Source organism: Diceros bicornis, chromosome 35, assembly GCF_020826845.1.
Source record: "Diceros bicornis minor isolate mBicDic1 chromosome 35, mDicBic1.mat.cur, whole genome shotgun sequence".
Taxonomy (NCBI): Eukaryota; Metazoa; Chordata; class Mammalia; order Perissodactyla; family Rhinocerotidae; genus Diceros; species Diceros bicornis.
In genome coordinates, this window is record NC_080774.1 from 6,350,184 (window position 1) to 6,369,736 (window position 19,553).

Below are 19,553 nucleotides of genomic sequence, written 5' to 3' on the forward strand. Positions count from 1 at the left end.
GTGACGGAAGCCTGTCCTTGGCCCTGGCCCTCCTGGCTTTCACCCCTGGCCCCCGCCCTGTCAGAGGTCATGCTCCATCACAGCAGGTGGCCACGTGGGTCAGAGCGCCAGGGCTCCTGGCTCAGATGCCGGCCCTGCCCCCCAGCAGCTGTGTGGCCTTGGGCACGTTACTTAACCTCTCTGTGCCTTGCCCACTCCTCTGTAAAATGGAGATAGGGCAGCCCGTCTCAGCAGGTAAGGGCTAAAGGAGTGGGACCACATGAAGTGTTTCATCCGGCGCCTGGAGCACAACCAGCGCCGCGGGAGTGAGCCAGGAGCGCTTCGTCATTGTCACTGTCTCACACACTGCCAGGCTCAGGTTCGGGCCTCAGAAGGCCACAACTGACCCTGCCGTCGAACTCCTGGGACCCACCCCTTCGAAGGAAGAATCTGTCCCCTGCAAAAAGCCTCTATGTCAAAAGACACCCCATGTCCCCAGCTCGGGGAGGACACTGTCCCCCGGCTGCTCAGTGTCTCCCTAACTGCACGCACTACCCGGGGCCCTGGAGGCCCCTCCAAGGACATGGACGGGATGGAGAGAAACAAGCTGTAACTCGGGTCGCGGCCGCTGCTCCGCCGAGGCTGCCAGGGCCCTTCTTGGGGAACGGGTGGGCTTCGGGGGCTGTCGGTGGGGAATGCTGGCACGCGAAGCATCAAAATGCAGATTCCCAGGACCCTCCTTGGAACCACCCCAGACCCGAGTCCCGGGGCGGGGCCTGGGCCTCTGCAGTTGTTAAGTAGCTCTCAGGTGAGCTGCGCCCACTGAGGCAGGCTGTGGGGGAGGGGCACAGGGCGCTGGGCCTGCAGAGCACGTCTGTCCCCTGCGAGCAGAGCCAGGGACCCTGGGCCCAGAACACCAATCCTCCCCTCCCCCACCAGGGGCTGCGGGGGTCTCAGAAACACAGAGGCAGCCTCTTTGCTCTGCACGTTTTATTAAGATCATCAATCGGGTCTTAAGTTATGTCTTTGTTAACGAGGAAGCGTCTCTGGAGAGAACGTGCGCCGTCTGTGTGGATACATCGGTACATAAGGTATATCGGCCATCCTGCCTCTCGGGACTCGAGGGTCGCCCCCCACCCCCACGAGGGAGCTGAAGCCCAGCCTTTGGCGCGTCTCGGGGTGACAGGCGAGTGGCAGGGCAGCCCCCTACCGCTGGGTCCATTCAGGTCTGGGGGGCACCTCCACAGCCACATGGGGGCTTCTGGGGCACCGTCTGGGCAGCACCAGACCGTGCCCCTGCCCCCCCTGGACACGTGCTGGCTCGTCCCAGGGAGCCGAGTCTCTCTCATCCTCCCCTGACGGCACTCGTGTGAGGTGAGCGGGGCACACGTGTCCCCGTGGAGCATCATCACAGGCAGTCACGGGGCCCAGCGAGGGCGGGCCGCCCCCCGTCAGCTCTTGGAGCCTTGGGCAGGTGGCAGCGGGCACTTCCGGGAGCTGAAACGCCTCCCTGGCACGGGCTCTGAGCCCGAGGGTCCGGGTCCTGCAGGTGCGTGGACAGCGGTGAGCGGGGCGCGCTGCGGGCGAGGCTCAGGACTCGGAGCGCCAAGGCCTCAGTTCAGACGGCGGTGCTCTCCATCTCCCACGCGGGGCCCAGGACCCTGGCGCTGAGGCCAGGCCTCCTCCAGGCTGCACACCCCGTGCGCAACCCCAGCCCCGCTCAGCGTCCACCGGGCTGCCGCCCGCCCCGCTCAGCCTGGGCCTCTCGGCGCCCAGCCGCACCCACTGGGAAGGCCCACTCTGGAAAGCCCCCTGCCCGGGGGCGGCGGCTGTCCGGACGGCCCCCTCTGCCCCTCACACCGCCTGGGGGCCGGGGTGCCAGGGTCTGGAGGAGCTGCCGCGGGCCCCCGGCGCCCGGCTGCCCCCCGCTCCCAGGCGCGGGCCCGCCCCGTCAGAGCCGCGCGGGCCCCGGCGGGCAGGGCCCGGGGCGCGGGCAGAGCTGCAGCCGCACGCTGGCCGTGAACCAGCGGCCGGGCCGGCCCAGGCTGCAGCGCAGGGTGGTGCGGAAGGAGCTCCGGGCCCCGCTTGGGGAAGATGATGGTGGTGCTGCGGAAGCGCAGGGCGCGCGGGCCGCGGCTCCAGGGTCAGCTGGCTGCGGTAGCGGCGCCACGTGCAGTTGGGCGCCGCCACCACCGTCTCGCTGTAGGCCGTGACCGTGGGCACCGGCGCGTAGAAGACCTTGTCCCGGGAAGCGCCTGTCCGAGGCGAACGTGACCTCGGAGCTGCAGCTGGGGAGGGGGAGGAGGCGTGAGCCCAGGGGGCGCCCGGGGTCCCACCCGCCGCCGTCTGGGGAGACCCCGGGGTGGCCCGGGCACAACCCTTCAACAGAAGGCCCGGCTCTTCCCTAAGGTCGAGGTCAAAAGGTCAAAGCAGAGCTGGCGGGGCGTGCCAGCTGCCAGGAGACTGAAGGGAGCCACAGCTACCCGCAGCGCGAGACCCTGGGTGGGTCCTGATTCTGGAAAAAACACGCCAGGAAAGGGCAGGACCGGGACACCGGACGCCATGGGCTCTGCGTGTGGACTAGATGGTGAGGTTTCAACAGCAGCCCTCCCGATTTGGGCAACCGTACTGCCATCACCTGAGAGGGTGGCCCTGTTCTTAGCAAGGACACAGGAGTACTTAGGGGTTAAAGGTCAGGAGGCCACCAGCCTCCTCTCAAAAGGTTCAGAAAAAACGTCACCCACGTAGAAAGAGCAGGCGGATGTTCAAGCGAATGAGGCGAAGTGTACAGAACCAGGGGCTCTGTTGACGGGGACCCGGGGGCGCCTCACACTCTGCCTGCAGAGTGTGAGGAGTTTGAAATTGTGTAAAATGGGCTTCCCGGAAGTACTCTCAGCACCCCGCGATGAGTGAGCGAGTGAGCGCCTGACAGGTGACCAACCGCCCAGGGTCCCCAGTTCCAGAAAATCAGCCTGGAGGCAGAAGCTCGGGCAGGGTGGGGAGGTTACAGTCTTGTTCCCTCACGTCCCCACAGACGAGCGGTCTGCCAAGGGGCGTGAGGTCCCAAGAGTCAGGGCAGCCCTCGTCCACCCTCGCTGGGCCGCCAGTAATCTAATTTTTGTTCCCATTTTAAAAACTAAAAATGAAGGCTGTTTGGGAAGAAAACACTTAAAGTGGACCCGTCGGTCCCCAGGGACCATATCCTGCGCCGGAGGGGCAGGAGGCTGTGGTCTCACACCCCTGCTGGCCCAGGCTGACATGGACAACGCCATGTCCAGACCCTGTGGACATGCGGGTGAGACCCACGGGCCCTGGCCTCCACCCTCTGTAAGCCTGACCCCCAGGGCCCTGAGGAAGCTCCTGGTAGGGTCACCTAACTCAGAAGTCCAGACGCCACCCGGGCTGTCCCACACGCGGGAGGGCGCCTAACACACGTGCAGTGCCACCACTCCTCGGGGGACAGAGGGGACACATCACAGTCACGTGGACCACGGAGCAACTCAGTGTTCACGCGACACCGGGGAAACATGGGCTGGGAAGCGGTCCCGAGGTGCCCGGGTCGGGTCACGGATACTGAAACCCGGCAGGACCGGAGGGCGGCGGCACGGGGCTGTGAGCCGTGATGCTGGTCATTTCCCACACTTGCTGGGCGGCGGGATTTAAAGTAAAATTCAGCCAGGGTGGGGTGGAAGGTCGGATGGGGACTGGCCGAATGCAGACCTGGGCCTGGGGACAGAGAAGGCCCCTGGGGTCGGAGCATCCATTCATCTCCGGCTAAGACACGCCAGGCCTCCTTGGGGGGGGCAGCGGCCCAGAGGGGCTGCCTGGAGGGAGGGGGGCCTGCTGCGCCCCAGGCCCAGCCTCCCCTACCCTGCGGGGGGTCAGGACCAGCCCCCCCACCCCCCAGCCCAGCACCCCCACTCACCGGATCTCCTGTGTGGGTTCTGGGTTCAACTCAATGCTCTCCCCAAAGAACACCGGTAGCATCCGGGGCCGCATCTCCAGCGCCGGGGGGATTCAGGGGGAGGGACGGGGGCTGCGGGGCGAGACACGGACACGGGGTTACACAGTCCTTGGGCCACTGCGGCCTCAGCTCCCCACTGGGCACAAGAGGGCAGCCCACACCCTTCCAGCCCTGGCTTGGTCTGGTCGCCTGCTTGGTGGGGTCCATTAAGAAGCCCACCCCAGTGTCCCTCTGTGGGCCACCCACCTGCCTCCCCACCCACCAGCCTGCCCACCAGTCCCCCAATAAGAGGATGGGGTAATGGTCTCTCACGACGACCCCAGCCTACACCAAGCCCCCAGAGCCAGGCTCAGAGCCCTGAAGAACTGGGACCCCTCTTGGGGAACACGAGCCCAAGCCTCACAAGTTGCCCCCTCGGTGATGCACGACGCCAGGGCTCTTCGAGGGCTGGAAACTGCATTCATCCTAGGAAAGGGTCCTGGGCCTTCTCGGTGCAGCCCAAGGTGCGGGGGCAGCCCCCAGAGGGTGGAGGCTCCTGCTACCTCTGTGTCTGTGACACATCCGCCAGGGAGAGGGACGCAGGTGTGAACGTCCTCCGGAAGGAGGTGTGGCACTGGGTTTTGCCTCCCCAGCATCCACCTCTTCATCTCCCTGAGGACAAGGATCGGTTTAGGCAGGGCCTGTGACCCAAGTTGGGCCGATGAGGCCCTGCCAGGTTTTTCTGTGGGAGTTGTGAGGAAGCCACCCTGAGGTGGCTAAGCATGTGGGGATGGTTGGTGGAAGATCAAGTCTTGCCAACATTGTTTGAATGCCTGGATCAAGCCATGCCTGAAGCCAATCTTCAGTTGTGAGGACAGCAAATCCATTTTGCGGCTCAAAACAACTTGAGCTACCTTTCTGTCACTTGCAACTGGAAGAATGTGGCAAGGTGGGACAAAAGAATACCACGGTGAAGGAGCCGTCCATCGCTCCCTCAAAGAAGAGCCCTTCAGATATACACAAAGAGAGTGCCACCTGCTCCCCTCCCAGGTCTGTCCCCGCAGCCCAGCTGCTGGCCAGTTCTTTCTCTAGTCCCCGAGAGTTCCACACCCTGTGGTGACAAAGACAGTCAGGGACCACGGCCCCCCAGTTCTCCCCTCAGGAAGTAGCCTGAGCCCCCGCCCTGTGGTCCACCCCCCAGCTCAGCCCACCGCCTGTCGGCCCCGCACTGATGCCACAGGTACAGACCCCGGCCCCTGCGGCAGCCCCTAGCCGCCGTGGGGAAGTGCCCGCACTCCTCGTCCCCTCTGGCCCCCGCTCCTCCCCTGAAGTGCTCTCCAGCCCAGACTCGGCCCCGCGGGCCTCTTCTCCCCTCCGCCATGTCCCAGGAAACCTCCCTCTGTCACTGGAGTGTCCTGCAGTGACACTCAGCCCACAGGAGGGCCCAGAAAAGAGGGCGCTTTGCAGCAGAGACCTGACGCCTGACGGGCAGGAGCCGCGCCCTCTAAGACCTTCTGGGTCGCCGTCCGGCAGACTCCTCGGGGCTCCGCTGCGGCTACACCCCATAATTCACCCCGATCCTCTGGTCAGAAACGTGATGACCCGGCTACTCCCACGCCTGCACCCCGGCCCTGGTCTCTGTGTCTCACTTCCAGTGTGGCCAGCGCGGGCTCCTCCCGCCAACCCATCGTCAGCTGGTCCAGCTTCTGCCTCGCACCCACGCGCTGGGAGCCGCGTCCCCGTCCCGGGGGGAGGGGCCCACGGCCAGTTCTGCCTGTGACACCTCTCACCTCCGGGCCGAGGATGTCACCGCCCGGCTGAGACCCTCCAGAGCTCCCTCGTCCTTCTAATGCATCATTCAAGACGGCGGCTACTTCGCCAGCCTCAGAGCCTCCCTCCTCCGAAGGGCAGGACCCCCCGGGCCTCCACATGACCTCCACGTGGTCAACCCATGAAGAACAGGTGAGAGCCGGAGGGGAACCCCTGCTGTGGGTGTGACACCACTGCCATCAGGGCTGTGTGTCACCCAGCATCACTAGGGGAACCAGCCCACACTGGCAGAGCGGTTGTCCCTCGAGAGGCCTCCCGCCGCCCTGCCTCTGCCGTCACTACACGCACCCCCACCAAGTGCTCAGGGAGCCCAGGGGACACAGCTGTGGGTCTCTCATTCAACTCGCTTACTGGGCGCCTATGTGCCAGCACTGGGGGTCCAACTGTGGTTACCAACAGTGGTTACCACGGTGAACAGACGGTGGTCTCCTCGCGCCCGTGGAGCCTACCGCCTGAATCCTCCCCCAGTCTCCCAAATCACCCCACGAGTGGACAAAAATTCCACTGTGGTGAGGGCTGAGACTGTGGGGCTGCCAGGGCCCTGAGAGGGGGCTGGCCATCAGGAAATCAAGGAGGGCTTCCTATGGAGGTGACATTGAGATGTGATCTGAAGGATGAAGAGGAATTAACCGTGGTCCACAGGGCCTGAAACCAAGCCCTGCTAGGTGCCAGGCCACCTCAGCCCCAGACAGCACCCCGGACACCAGCGCCCCCTCTGCCCCGCCTCCGCAGCTCCACGAGCCAGACACGTCAGACCCACAGGACACAGACGAAGGCCGAAGTCCCCGAGCATCACTGAGTCACCGTCCCCCCTCACAGGTCTTGCTGTGTCTACTTTCCGTCTACACTGAATTCACTTAATGTTTAAAATCAACTCATCTTCCTTTGTGCTTCAACCCCTCTCTCAGCCTCGTCCTAGAAAGCCTGTCCCTGCAGTCGTGGGGTTGTAGGTAAAACACACTCATATATCTCACCTTTCAGAGGGGGTCTTTCCAGGCCCCCCACGCCCTGGGGACGCTGCTTGGGGCTGCATGGTCCAGCATGGGCGCCACCAGCCACAAGGGGTAATTTCAGTTTAATTAATTAAAATTAAGCAAATGAAAAACTCAGTTCTGCAGTCACACGGGCCACATTTCAAGTGCTCAGTAGCCACATGCAGTAGTGGCTACAGCACTGGTCAGTGCAGATCTAGAACATTCCCACCATGGCAGAAGGTTCTGTTGGTCTACGCTGTTCTGAGGGACATTCGTCTTCCTTATTTTCAGGGGTCCGAGCACACAGGAGTGAGGGGTCAGCCTGCAGGCCAGCCCCCACCCCCAGGCCGGACGAGGGGATTCCCCAGGGGAATCGTAGACTCAGACCAAGTCCTGCCGGTGTGCCGACTGGAGATTTCCTACATCTGTCCCCTCCCACCAGGCCCCTGTCCTTGCCTGGATGAGGACAAACCACAGCGGCGGCTGCTGCTGGCTCTAACTGCACGGGTCTCTCCTTCCATCCTTGTCCAACCGTGGGAGGAGCTGCATCAGCATCCCCATTTCACAGATGCAGAAACTGAGGCCCAGAGCGGCTAAAAGTTGCCCAAGGCCTCACAACCGGGAAGAGGCAGAGCCGGGGTTCAACCCTGACGGTCCGGCTGGAGTCGGTGCCCTCACCCACGGCTGCTCCTCTCACGTCCACGGGGTCGGCACCGCAGGCCGGGACCCGCCCCCTGTCGCCCGCTCAGAGCAGGCTCGCCCTCACGTGCCCGGGGCTGCCTCTGTGTCTTCTCTGCTCATGCTGTTCCCTGACCGCAAATGTCCTTCTGGCTCCTTCCCACTGGTCCAGTGTGACTCAACTCAGGCATCAGCTCCGTCTCCCGCCTCCTCCACGGGGTCCCTGCAGCTCCCATCTGCTGGCCTCTGCTGCTGCGACCTCTTTGTGTCTGTCACCCCCCGATCACGAGCTCCCTAAGGTTCAGGACTGACGACGTCACTAGCCCCAGGGCCCGGCCTCTCGCAGACCCTGCGCTGTCCAGAGGTGAGACCTCACAGGCGCAAAGCAGCCCCCACCGACCTGTGAGTCCCAGGCCCACGGCCGTCTCCAAGGCTGGTATCAGCCTGTGGACAGGGTCACCAACAGCCCTCTCCCTGGCCCATCACGGTGTCCCCAGAACAAGGGCCAAGGCCCACAGGGAGAAAGGACACAAAGCTTGGGGATGGAGGAGGTCCCCCAAAGCCCCTAGCAGCTGTCCTCGAGGTGGCCCTGTCTTTCTCTGGCATCTACACGGAGCTCGTGGTCCACAAAGGGGCCAGTGCTGCCCCCTGCCTGGGCGTGGCTGGTGGAACAGCGGCCCCAAAGACGCCCATATGCTAATCCCAGAGCCTGTGAATATGGGACGTGAAGTGGCAAAGGGCCTTGCAGATGTGGTTAAAGGTCTTGAGATGGGAGGTGACCCTGGATTATCAGGTGGGCTGATGTCGTCACAAGAGTCCTTATAAGAGGGGGGCAGCAGGTCAGAGTCAGGGAGTAAAGATGCTACCTAAGGACAGAGAAGGGGCCACGAGCCAAGGAAATCAGGCGGCCTCTAGCAGGCGGAACAGGCAAGGATTCTCCCCGAGAACTTCCAGAAAAGAGCACAGCCTCGCCAAAAGCCTTGATTTTAGCCCATAAGATCCATTTTGGACTTCCGACTTTTGCAACTATAAGGTAATCAACTTGTGTTGTTTTAAGCCACCACGTGTGTGGTCATTTGTCACAGCAGCAATCAGAAGCTAACATACCATGTGACCCATGGCGAATGACCCCCTGTGGGGACCACGGCCTCCTGGTGTCTGAGATGGGGCGACAGCAGCACCCGCCTCTCGGGATGCAGCAGGCCTGACTGGGTCACAGTGCATGAGTGTGCAGGACAGCGCCCGGCACAGGCAGTGTGGGGCAAAAGGTGGCCTGTGTTCCGAGTCCACCTTTGCACGAAGGCCTGGGGTGGTCCTCCCTGGAGAGAGGTACAATCCACTCCCTTTCGAACCCTGAAATAACACTGCTCTCACCTTCCAGAAGCAAACACACATCATTTCAGGAGACTGAATTAAAAAAAAAAAAAAAGCAGTGATGAGATTCACATGCTTCCAGCACCTTCCGTGGCACACCTGGTTAGGTCAACACTGACCCCAGCTGCAGAACTCCATGACTTGACGTTTATAGAAACAGCACTCTCTCCCCAAAACACACTCTTTGAAGCACGGCATTTTCCCAATGTGTGCAGGTGTTTGCAGAGCACCCACTGTGCGCTGGACACCTGAGCACCTACTGTGTGCTGGACCCTGCACAGTCAGGTTGAGGCACAGTGCCTCCCTGGGCTCTTCTTGTTCAGGAGGGGGTGACATGTGGCCACTGACGCAGAAAAAGGATGACGCAGGCATGTGAGGGGCTGTGAATGTGAAAGCTAAGGGTTCTGGAGGCGTTTCTCCTGTCCAGAAGGGTGGACGGGCTGGAGGGGGAGATGGGCAGGCTGCTGCTGCCGGTTTGAACCACCCCCTCCTTCCCAAGAAAGAGTAACGCCGAAGCTCACAGCAGGAGGACGTCTCTGAGAGGCAAAGCCTTCGGTGCTGTCACAGAGCTGAGCATCACTCCCATCCTGGGTCCACCCGGGACAGAGAGACCGCCAGACCCCAGAGGCCGCCGTGAGTGGACCTTCACCCGACGTGGAGCAGCCCCATCCCGGCAGATCTCGCTGCCTGACCGGCTGCCAGAAGGGGAGACAAGGCTCACTTCACGGGCTGGGCCGGGAAGCCGGAGCTCTGGGCACGCTTTTCCAAGGGGCCCCAGTGGAAAAACATCGAAACTCCGCCCAGCTGGCAGCATCGCCCCAGAGATACGACAAGCCGGCGAGAACCGAGGTGCGGGCTGGCATCCAACGGGCGGGGATGGCGAGACAGCTCCGGAAGCTGCGCCAAGGCCGCCCCCGCAGGGCTCAGGGACGGACGCGAGGGACGACGGTGGCAGCCGCGGCCCCTGGCCTCCCCGTGGGCGGCCGGAAGCTCCCAGCAGAGTCCTGGCTGCGGGTTCTTTGAACACCAATAGGGCAGGGCAGGGCAGGCCCCAGGATCGCAGCCAGCCTGGAGCCGGGTGAGGAGAGTGCCTCTCACAGCCAGGAAGGCACGCCGCTGGCCCCGGGAAAGATGACTTTCCAGCCACGGGACACTCCTCCAAGACTCGGTCACATTCCAGTGGGAGCCGCCAGGGCGGGGGCGGGCCGGGGAGGGGTGTGCAGGGCGGGCTCGCACACCCGGCACCCGCCGCCGCTGCACCTGCTCCACTGGTCCCGGGCCCACCTGGAGCGAAGGAAGCCCCCGGGCAGGCCCGCTGCCCCTCCACCCCCCCAGGGTGGCCACGCCCCGGCTCAGGTCCCCAAAGGCCCAGGTCTTGTGTCACCCTAAAGAGAACCACTGAGAGACCCTCAGCCGCCTGCTCACTGGGCCTCAGTTTGCTTGTCTGTAAAATGAGGCTGTGCCATTTGGGAGGCCCACCCCGAGGGGCTGGGGGCTCGTCAGGGAGGCCCGAGACACAGGCTGGGCAGTGTCCTGGGGGCCCGGGTCCTCTCGCAGCTCTGCGACGCAGGGGCCGGGGAAGGACAATGAGTCCGGGCGCAGAGAGCTGAGAGCTGAAAGCCAGACCCCCAGTCTCCCAGACGCCACGCTCCCCACCTGGGATGGCCAGGCTGGTCCAGCCTCTGGCCCCCAGCTCCTCCTGGGGGCTGGGGAGAGCCCCGCTCTAGCCTGGGGGCCGGGCCGGCTCCCTGGTCTCCCGGGCAGGCAGGGGTGTGTGCGTGGGGACTAGGGGCAGCTTCCGAGGGAGCAGGATCCAGAGGACAGCTGGCCGCGGGCCGCCCTCTGCCCGCCAGGCCCCGCCCGCCTCGCCGCGTGATTCATGTGCCCGCCCCGGGAGCCGCCAGGACGAGGATGAACGCTTGACGGTGGAAGTAAAAATACACATGGGCGCTCTGGCGCGCGCCCCTTGCTGGCTGCGGGACAGGGCCCGGCCCACAGGACGGCACGGAAGATAAGCGCTCCTTCCCGAGCGCTCCGTGCCACGCGGTGACGGCCCAGCCTGACCCGGGTCCCGGCCTGGCTGCCAGGGACATGCAGAGACGGCACAGCGGTGTTTGTGCCCAGCCTGGGTGACGCACGGTGGCCCACAGCTGCCACGGCGAGGGATGTGGCGGAAGCCACACGTGGCCCACGGAACCGTGAACTTGCCATTCAGTCAGGGACCCTCCATTGCTGCTCCTGGAGAGAGCAAGACCTCAGGAAGACCCACACGGGCGTGCGGGAGAGGCCATAGGGAGCCTTGGCAGGGGCTAAAGCGGCCTTTCTAGAGGCCGCTGACCTCACTGGCCAGTGATGGCTTGTGTTGAGATTAGAATTAAACTCGATTATCCTCAGCGTGTTTGGGATTTGAGACCAAAAGCTCACATGCTGGGCTGAGGTTGACCGTGACCTTCACCCATGAGGAAAGTGATCCAAGGAGGGGACGTTTAAGCCCCAAGAATTCTCATCCTCCTTATGAAAGGCCTTGCGTGTTGGCGGCAAACCCTGGGGTGGGGGGGGGCTCCTAAGGGCTCACTGCCCTCCCCCACACGGCACGACAGAGGAGCTGCACGGGGCGCGCTGGGGAGCCCAGGAGACGCGGAACGGAGCAGGACCAGGCTCTGACACCCAAAGCAGGGAACGTGAGCACGCGCCAACGTCACGGTTGGAGGCCGGCTCCAGGACAGGCCTGCTCCCCGGGACGGGCGGCCGGACGGACCAAGTGAGCAGGGTGGCGGTGCGCTGGTGTGTGACCCCCACAAAGATGTGTTCACGTCCTCACCCCGGGACCTGTGAACGGGACCCTGTTTGGAAACACCGTCTTTGCAGACGTGATCAAGTGAAGACACGGTCAGGCTGCAGCGGGGTGGGCTCAATTCCATATGGCGAGTGTCCTTATTATAAGAAGAGGGAAACGACCCAGGACACAGTCAGAGGGGAGGGGGCCACGTGCAGGCGCAGGCAGGGGCGGAGCCGTGCAGCTGCACGCACAGAAGCCGGCGCAGGGGACGGGTTCTCCCGGACAGCCTTCGGAGGGCGTGGCCCTGCCGGCCCCTTGATCTCAGCCTGCGGGCCTCCACGTCCCTCCCGCACCCCCTCAGCCGGACGGTCAGGCTACAAAGGGCAGACCCACCCGCCCGCCCCAGCAGAGTCGCCGTCAGTCCCCGCCCCGCGGCGGTTTCCCCAGGAAGGCGGCTCCCGCCTGCTCCCCGCTCCCCAGCACCTGGACGGGCGTGGGCCTATCTGTCTTCTTTTCACGTGAAAGCTACACACAGGCCAGCCTTCCACAGAGACGCGGGGCTGGCAGAGACTTCGCTGAATTTCCGCTGGAGGCCGATTCGTCCAGGATGAAGCAGATCGGGCTGAAAGGAGGCGCCAGTGTTTCTGGGGGCAGCTCCCCCCACCCTCCTCACCGCCTTCCATCTGTCGGGCTCCTCCCCCCGGCCCGACACACCTGGCTCTCTTCCACCTGTGACACACCTGTGAGCCTGCAAGGGGCGGGGGCTGACCCCTGTCTCCTCAGTCTGTCTATCTGTCCGTCCATCCATCCATCTATCCTTCTGTCCATGCGTTCATTCACCATCCATCCATCCATCTGTCCGTCCATCCACCCATCCATTGTCCATCCGTCCGTCCCTCCATCCTTCCCAATCCCGGGCACTAACTCCCAAAGTCCCTAACTCCCTTCGCTCTCCTCCCTCATCCTTGGTTTCGCCGTCACAGACCACAACCAGGGAAATGGGGAAATCCAAGAGTCCCTGGGCTTGGTGACAGCCAAGATCCCAAGACACAGCTGTGACCGTGGGTGAGCCCCGGGAGATGTTCAAGGATGGGGCAAAGACAACTCGCTCCCCTCACCAATTCTACCTAGACCTGGCCACTGGGCTTCCCTTGGAATCTGGGTCCAGGGAACCAGCACCTCATCCTTAGGGGAATTCTCAAGTGTGCCACTCGGAAACATACTCAACGGACAAACAGACCCCGGGAGATCGCACGGGGTGACAGGAGCAAGGCACAACAGAGCACAGGCCACCAGCTGCTGGAGACCCCTCTCCACATCCGAGGGGGGATGGCTCGGATGTCACCTCCTGCCACCACTCCACAGTGGGCTGAGTCCTTCATCTGCCACATCCTCCCTGCCCCCCGTTCTCTCCAACATGCACCCAGAGACACAACTTAGATCCCAAATGCCGCCTGTGGGCTCCCCGAGGCCAGCGAGATGGGACAGGGCTTTAGTTCCCAGAACCGCCCACGTTAACGTGGGGAGACAGGCGTCTGCCACACCCACCACTCATCCTTCCTGGGAGCGTGACCCCTCTCCTCACGATACCCCCCAAGTCCCACAGCTCGGCCGGGTAGGACTGGGAGGACGGAGGAAGGCCATCAGGTGTCCCCGCAACCTGGAGCTGACCGTCCGGGACCCGGAGCTCGTAGGCGGCACAGACCGCGTCTGTCTTGTTCATGGCTGTAGCCCTCGCCCGGCCTGGCCTAAATACTTATGGGAGGAATGCAGCTGACAGGCAGACCCCTCCCGGCCCAGCAGGCAGCCTGGCCGTGCCGGCATCCTGCAGGAGAGCAGGGCCCCACCGTGTGCGCGGACAAGCCCCACGCGGCTGCCGTTCCTCCCAGGCATCTCTCTCAGTTGGGTCTCTGATTCGGGTTTCTAATTTGGGGGGCGTGGGAGCTCATGATGTCTTTTAAAAAATACAAATAAAACAGTCACAAGTACATTTCACGAGACCAAATGGAATTTTACTTTCTGGCCTCAGCTCAGCCTATAAGCTCCTGCTCTGGCCTCCGCTGCCTCCTTGCTGCTCCTCGAACATGCCCACCTTGTTCCTGCCCCAGGATCTTTGCACATGCCATTCTCTTTGACTGGCACACTTCAGCCTTGTAACCATAAAGTCCACTCGCTCCTTGTTTTCTGGTTCTAGTCAATGTCCCTTCCCTGACTGCCCTGTCTACAGTAGTTCCACCCTCACCAGCTTTTTGTCTTAAGGGCACTTATCAATCCACCTGGTGCTGTGTCACCTATTTAAGTTGGTGACTCTGCTTCTCCCACTAGAATGCCAGTTCCACAAGGTCAAGGACCTTGAATGTTGTGTTCGCTGCTGTGACACCCACAGTCTAAATCAGTAAGTGCTGGTGGGACGAATGACTGACGCCCAGACCCTCATCTCGCTTGGGAATCACCAGGAACATTACTATCTTTGCTCCAAAGAGTGAGCAAGAAAACCTATGGTCAAGCTGGGGTGGGGTTCCTTCACACCCCGCCTGGTCCCAATGCCTTTTACGTCTTGGGGGGCAGTCTCACAGCCAGCCAGACACCCCACATCAATGGGGGTATCGTCCAGGAGGTAAGCCCAGCTATTAAAACAAAGTGGAGAAAACGGGACCTCCCTGATGAAGTGAAGCATGAGCATAATGAACAGGGTGACAAGCCAGCGAGGACCTTGGCACCTGGGCTTGGGGACAGCAGTGTAGCTCACCACCTGGCTGGGACATGTGCCCCCGACTCTGACCTGGAAGGCAGTGCAGGAACGGGGCGTCAGAACACAGATACCTACACCCTGTGCAGAGCAGGCCAAAACCCAGACCCACATGGTCTGACACGGCGTGGAGGGGACGCCGCAGGACGCCGCGCCTGCCCCCAGCCTCTTCTCGGGCATTTGAAACCATCGGCTCCAAGACGCAGGACAGCTTTCTGTCCCTCTCCCCTGAGACGTGCAAGATCGCCGCCTGGAAAGCGTTCTCAGGGAGTCGTCAGCGAGCAGGGTGCTGTTCAAGCCCAGGTTAGCAACGTCTACCAGGAGTTAACCGGGAGGGGGGCGCCCCGGGCGACAGTAAGAGGTGAGGTGGGCAGGGCCCCAGCTGCAGACCCCAGGGCTGGGAAGAGGCTGCCCTGGAAACCACTTCCTCTCTTTTCATTAAAAGCAGCATCTCAAAATCCCACAGGTTCACAGGCATTTGTTGTTGTTTTGTTGTTTTTTTGCTGAGGAAGACTGGCCCTGGGCTAACACCTGTGCCCATCTTCCTCCACTTTATATGTGGGACGCCGCCACAGCATGGCTTGATGAGCGGTGTGTAGGTCTGCGTCTGGGATCCGAACCTTTGAACCCCGGGCCACCTAAGCGGAGCGCACGAACCCAACCACTACGCCACGGGGCCGGCCCCAACGTTTTGCTTTTTACTTACAAAAAGGACCCACCCAGGTAGCAATCAGGGACACAGAGAAATGTGGGCTACATCAGGTTTAAGGGCAGAGATTCTGGAGCCAGGTCCCCAGGTCCTGTCCACAGCACGGCCGCTTAGCTGCTGGGCGACCAGGGGCAAGTCACTAACGTCTGCGCCTCAGCTTGCCGCTCCGGAAAATGGGGTAATCAGAGTGCACACTGCAGGGGAATGTTGGGGAAATTAAATGAGCTGATGTAAGAAAAGGGCTCGGGACCGTGCCTGGCCTGGGTAAGGGCTATCTGAACACCAGCCATTACTACCCGTGAAGAATTGGCCCAGGTTTTGCCTTCAGGCCAAACTGAAACATCAGAGACAGAGCAGTTCCATACCTGGCATCCAGTGAGCGAGGAAGGGAAAAAGTAAAATCAGCTACAACAGCCAAGACAAGTAAGTCAGGCACACTGTCCTTGCGCCTGCCCCTGGCTGGCCCGGCTGGCAGAGAAAGCACCCAGAAAACCCTCTTTCAGGAGGATTCTGGGTCATCCAAAGAATAGAGGGGAAGACTGGTTCCCTGTCCCTTTCTCTGGGCTCCATTGGGTGAGACAGCACAGGGATCTCTTCCCAACGTGAGCAGCCAAATACCCTCCTCGAGACAGTGCCAAGTCTGGGACGCTCCCGGAGGCGAGCCGGCCCCGGCAGACGGCAGGATCAATTTCACTGCAAACAGCCCCGGTCACCTCTGTCAACCCTGGGAAGTCCTCAACGCCCCTCCCCGCCCCAGTCCCCAAAAAGAAACCAAAGTTCAAGTTCACCGCATGATTTTGGTCTAAGATAGTGCTTCCCAAACTTCGCCTGCACATTAGAATCCCATGGGGAAGTTTTAAATGTCCTGACGCCCAGGTCGCAGCCCACACCAATTAGATGAGGGTGCCAGGCGGGCATAGGTGTTTTTTAAAGATGTCCAAGAGATTCCAATGCCCAGCCAGGTTTGGGACCCACTGGGCTAAGGAGCAAGGAAGGCACAAGTGAAATTCTTGTCATTAGGTTTGGGGCAATGGGACCATTCCTTCCTGCTGCCTGGGGGGAGGGGGAGGTTCGCACTGCCCTGTGAGGTACCTGGCGAGCATCCCTGGGGCCCCAGAAGAGGGGAGTGGGGCTGGAGTGGAGCCAGTGCATACACTCGGCAGAGACGTGAGGACGCGTGCAGAGAGCGGGCGGCGACCGACTGGGCAATGCCGCAGGATTGCCAGCAGCCCCCTAGCTCACTTGTCCTTTCGTAGAGTCGGATGGGCGCCGGATCTGCCTGCCTTGCTCCCGCCACCAGGGACGTGTGGCCAAGCTGAGTGCCCCCCCCAGGGGGCCACCTGGAGACCCCACTAAGTCTGGCAGGAGCCAAAACCCTAGAGTCCCCTGACCTGGGGTTCCAGCCGCCCCCAGGCACCGCCTCAGCTCCACGTCAACACCCCTCAACATCCCGGGAAGGAAGGGTTCCTGTCTGGGTTTGGTTAAAAAAAAAAGAAAGCCTTTCACGTTGGCAGCGCCGGGAACAGTAAACAGGGAACGGGGTCGGGATGCGTGAGGGCCCTGGGTACGGCGTCTGCACGCCGCGGCCGCGGCTCAAGCCCATCTAGTGAAGGAGCCAGTTCCTGGGGAATTTCGGACACGGTCCTCCCCGCCCTGTTAGTGCCGGCAGTCAGAGGAATCAGTCCGTGGAGCCGGCCACCGCCAGGGAGACGTCTGCAGGTCCCGGGCCAGGCCACCCGCCCACGCGCCCGGGCGCCGCCTGGGGAGCGCGGCTGTCACTGGGCCACCTTCTCGGCTGGGGAGGGGGACCCGGTCCTGGGGGCGCGGCGAGCGCAGCCCCGGCCCCACCCGCGGGCCCCGGCCCCTTCTGCGCGAGGCGCGTGCTCACCGCTCTGGCCTCGCCGGGTCCGGGGGGCTCCGAGGACGCGCCGGCGCCCCCCGCGCGGGCGTCGAGGATGCCAGGCGCCAGGGAGTAGAAGGGCGGGCTGGGGCTGGGGCTGGGGGGCAGCCCGGAGTCGGGGCTGTCCAGCAGGCCCTCCCGGCTCTTCTCCTTGAGGCTCTCCTCCATGCCCTGCAGATGCAGGTGGCCCACCATGTCTGGGGGGCGCGGGGCGCGGGCCCCCGGCTCCTCGGGGGGCTCCTCCACCGCGCTCCGGGGCCCGGGGCGGCGGCGGCGGGCCGAGGGCGGCGCGCCCGGGACCTGCGGGCAGAGCCGGGAGGCGGCGCGTCAGGCCCGGCGCCCCCCGCGCCCCGGCTCCCCGGCCCCCCCGGCGCGATCGCGCTGCCCCGCCGGCCCCTCGCCCGCTCGCCGCCGCCCGCCTCCGCGCTCGCTGCTGGCCGGCCTCTCCGCACCTTCCCGGCCCGCGCCTCCTTTTCTAGGCGCCGCCTCCCCCCCTCCCGTCCCTCCCCCGGCCACCCGGCCCGGCCTGCGCGGTGGGCCACGGCCGGGTCCGCGCCTCCGCCCGCCCGCCCGGAGGAGGGGTTTCCACGTGCCCCTCCCCCCGAATAAACACCCAAGGGGGCGCTTGTGGGGTCCCCAGTCACCCCAAGTAATAGAAGTGGGAATAATAATGTGTGATTTGGCCACTCCAGGTTTTCTCCATCTCACTGAAGTCCCAATGAAAGAATCTGCAGACCCCTCTGTTGCAGATCTGTAACTCACAATGGGGGCGGCGCGGGGGTGGGGGGGCACACAGGACGTTTACATGCTCAGGAGGCTTCATGACCTGTTCTTAGCGCCTCTCTGTACAGCGGGAATGCGCGCCCCTCTGTTATGTTCTAGAGCGCCCACTGCGGGCCTGGGTACTTGTGTCTCCATTGCCGATTATCCGTTTACGAGGCCGAGGCTTTGGGCCTCGGCGTGGAAAGCGTTGGGTGGAAATGGCGCTGCTTTCTGATCACATGGCTAACGAGTGGGGCCTTGCATTTCCAGCTCCCACCCACCCACCCACACAGACACCCCAGCACCACCCTAGATGATCCAGCCTTCCATTCTGAACATGTGGACGGGATACACTAGTTTGGTTTGCCGGGGTCTGCTCTTCAGACCCTCTAAACTGAGGCCACCACTTGAAAGCGTGTTCACTGGCTCAAGATTGATCAGGCCCCCACTGTGCCCCCAGCCCTGGGCCAGACCTCAGAACCTTCCAGAAGTAAGACAGCCGGGCCCTGGGGCGCCCGGTCTGATGTGTGGGTCTGATGAGGGGGCCGCGAGCACTCCAGAAAGCAAACGCTGTGAGTTTAAGGGAGAAAATCAACAGGGTGCTGCCACCAAGAATAATCGGAGGGACAGTTTATGGCTCGGGTATTCAGGGAAGGCAACTCGGAGGAGGTGACATTTTAAGATGAGACCTGAACAGCCAAGCAGTGCTGGAGGGGACAGCCAGGACGACGGTGCTGCCGTAGAGAGAGTGAGGTGCCTGCCAGGACCAGGCGGAAGGGCGGGGCAGCTCCCTGAGATGCCAGGGGAACACGGACAGACCTGCAGTCAGGTGCATTTGCAGCCCGTTTCCATACCAACCAGGAAGAACGTGAGAATCTGCTGCCCAAACAGAATTAACCAGAGGTTTAAATATCTGGAACATTCTGAAGAAAAAACAGAACGGACTCTGTTTGCTTCAAATCTTAGGCAACAAAGGGCCGCTTGACCAGAAATGGTGGGTGAAGTGCTATCATGTCCTAGGACTAAAGTGGGGGCCGTGCCTTCCAGAACATGAACACGTTAAGATTCACCTTCTCTCCACTGCCCACCACTTGGGCCCATGGAAGGGAGCTGGCTTCGAGGGCGTCCGCTGCCGGCTGCCCTGGGGAAAGGTCTTGGGTAGGAACTGATGACTTCTTATCACGGGGAAGTGAACAGAGATGCTCAGGCAGCAGCCTCCACCCAGGGCCCGTGAGAAGGGGGGCGGGCAGGGTTGCACAATTGAAGGGACATCTTGACTTCACTTAAAATTTTGATATTTTGTTCACCTTGAATTTGTTGTATTGTTTGACCTTGAAAACATTGCAGTAAAATGGTCTTTGTTGTGATTTCCACATTTGGTACATTTCCTTCAGTGTTGCGCTCCAGGCGAGTGCCTCACTGGCCTCACCCTAACCCGGGCTCCCTTGTGCCACTCACATTTATCAGGAGCGCCTTCATGACTATGCCCACTCGGGTTCTGGAAGGTTCCCTGCACCCACACACAGCTTCCCCTGAAATGGACTCCCTGATGTGGATGACGTGGGAGGTGTGTATACACCCAGCAGCAGGAAAAACAGGACCGAGCTACAAATGTTAACCCCCCAGTGAGCCACCCACACAATTGACCCCAGTGACCATGACCTCTGACCTTTTCGGACCCACTGCGGCAGGCCGGGGCTGCCCATCTGCTGAAAGCCGGGACTGTAAAAGCCGCTATTGCTCCCAGTGCCAGATGGTCTGAAAATGTCAAAGAGGGTAGGAAAGGCCAAAATCTCCATAAATTAGCTGCAGCCAGGGGCTGGAGGGTGGGTGGGGGTCTCTTGGCCAGTCTCGGGGGGAAAGGGGGCTTGAATCT

The 19,553-nt window shown here is 62.3% G+C and overlaps 1 protein-coding gene across 1 annotated transcript; it reads right to left on the reverse strand.

Annotated features, from left to right (window-relative positions):
- Positions 1-1,930: 1,930 nt before the first annotated feature.
- On the reverse strand, positions 1,931-17,138 carry RFLNA (refilin A). The gene is given in 7 exon segments (XM_058531086.1): positions 1,931-2,059; positions 2,061-2,108; positions 2,110-2,226; positions 2,228-2,267; positions 3,905-4,015; positions 11,423-11,436; positions 16,904-17,138. Coding segments are annotated over 7 exon segments (666 nt in total). The 5' UTR covers positions 17,111-17,138.
- Between the last annotated feature and the right edge of the window lie 2,415 nt (positions 17,139-19,553).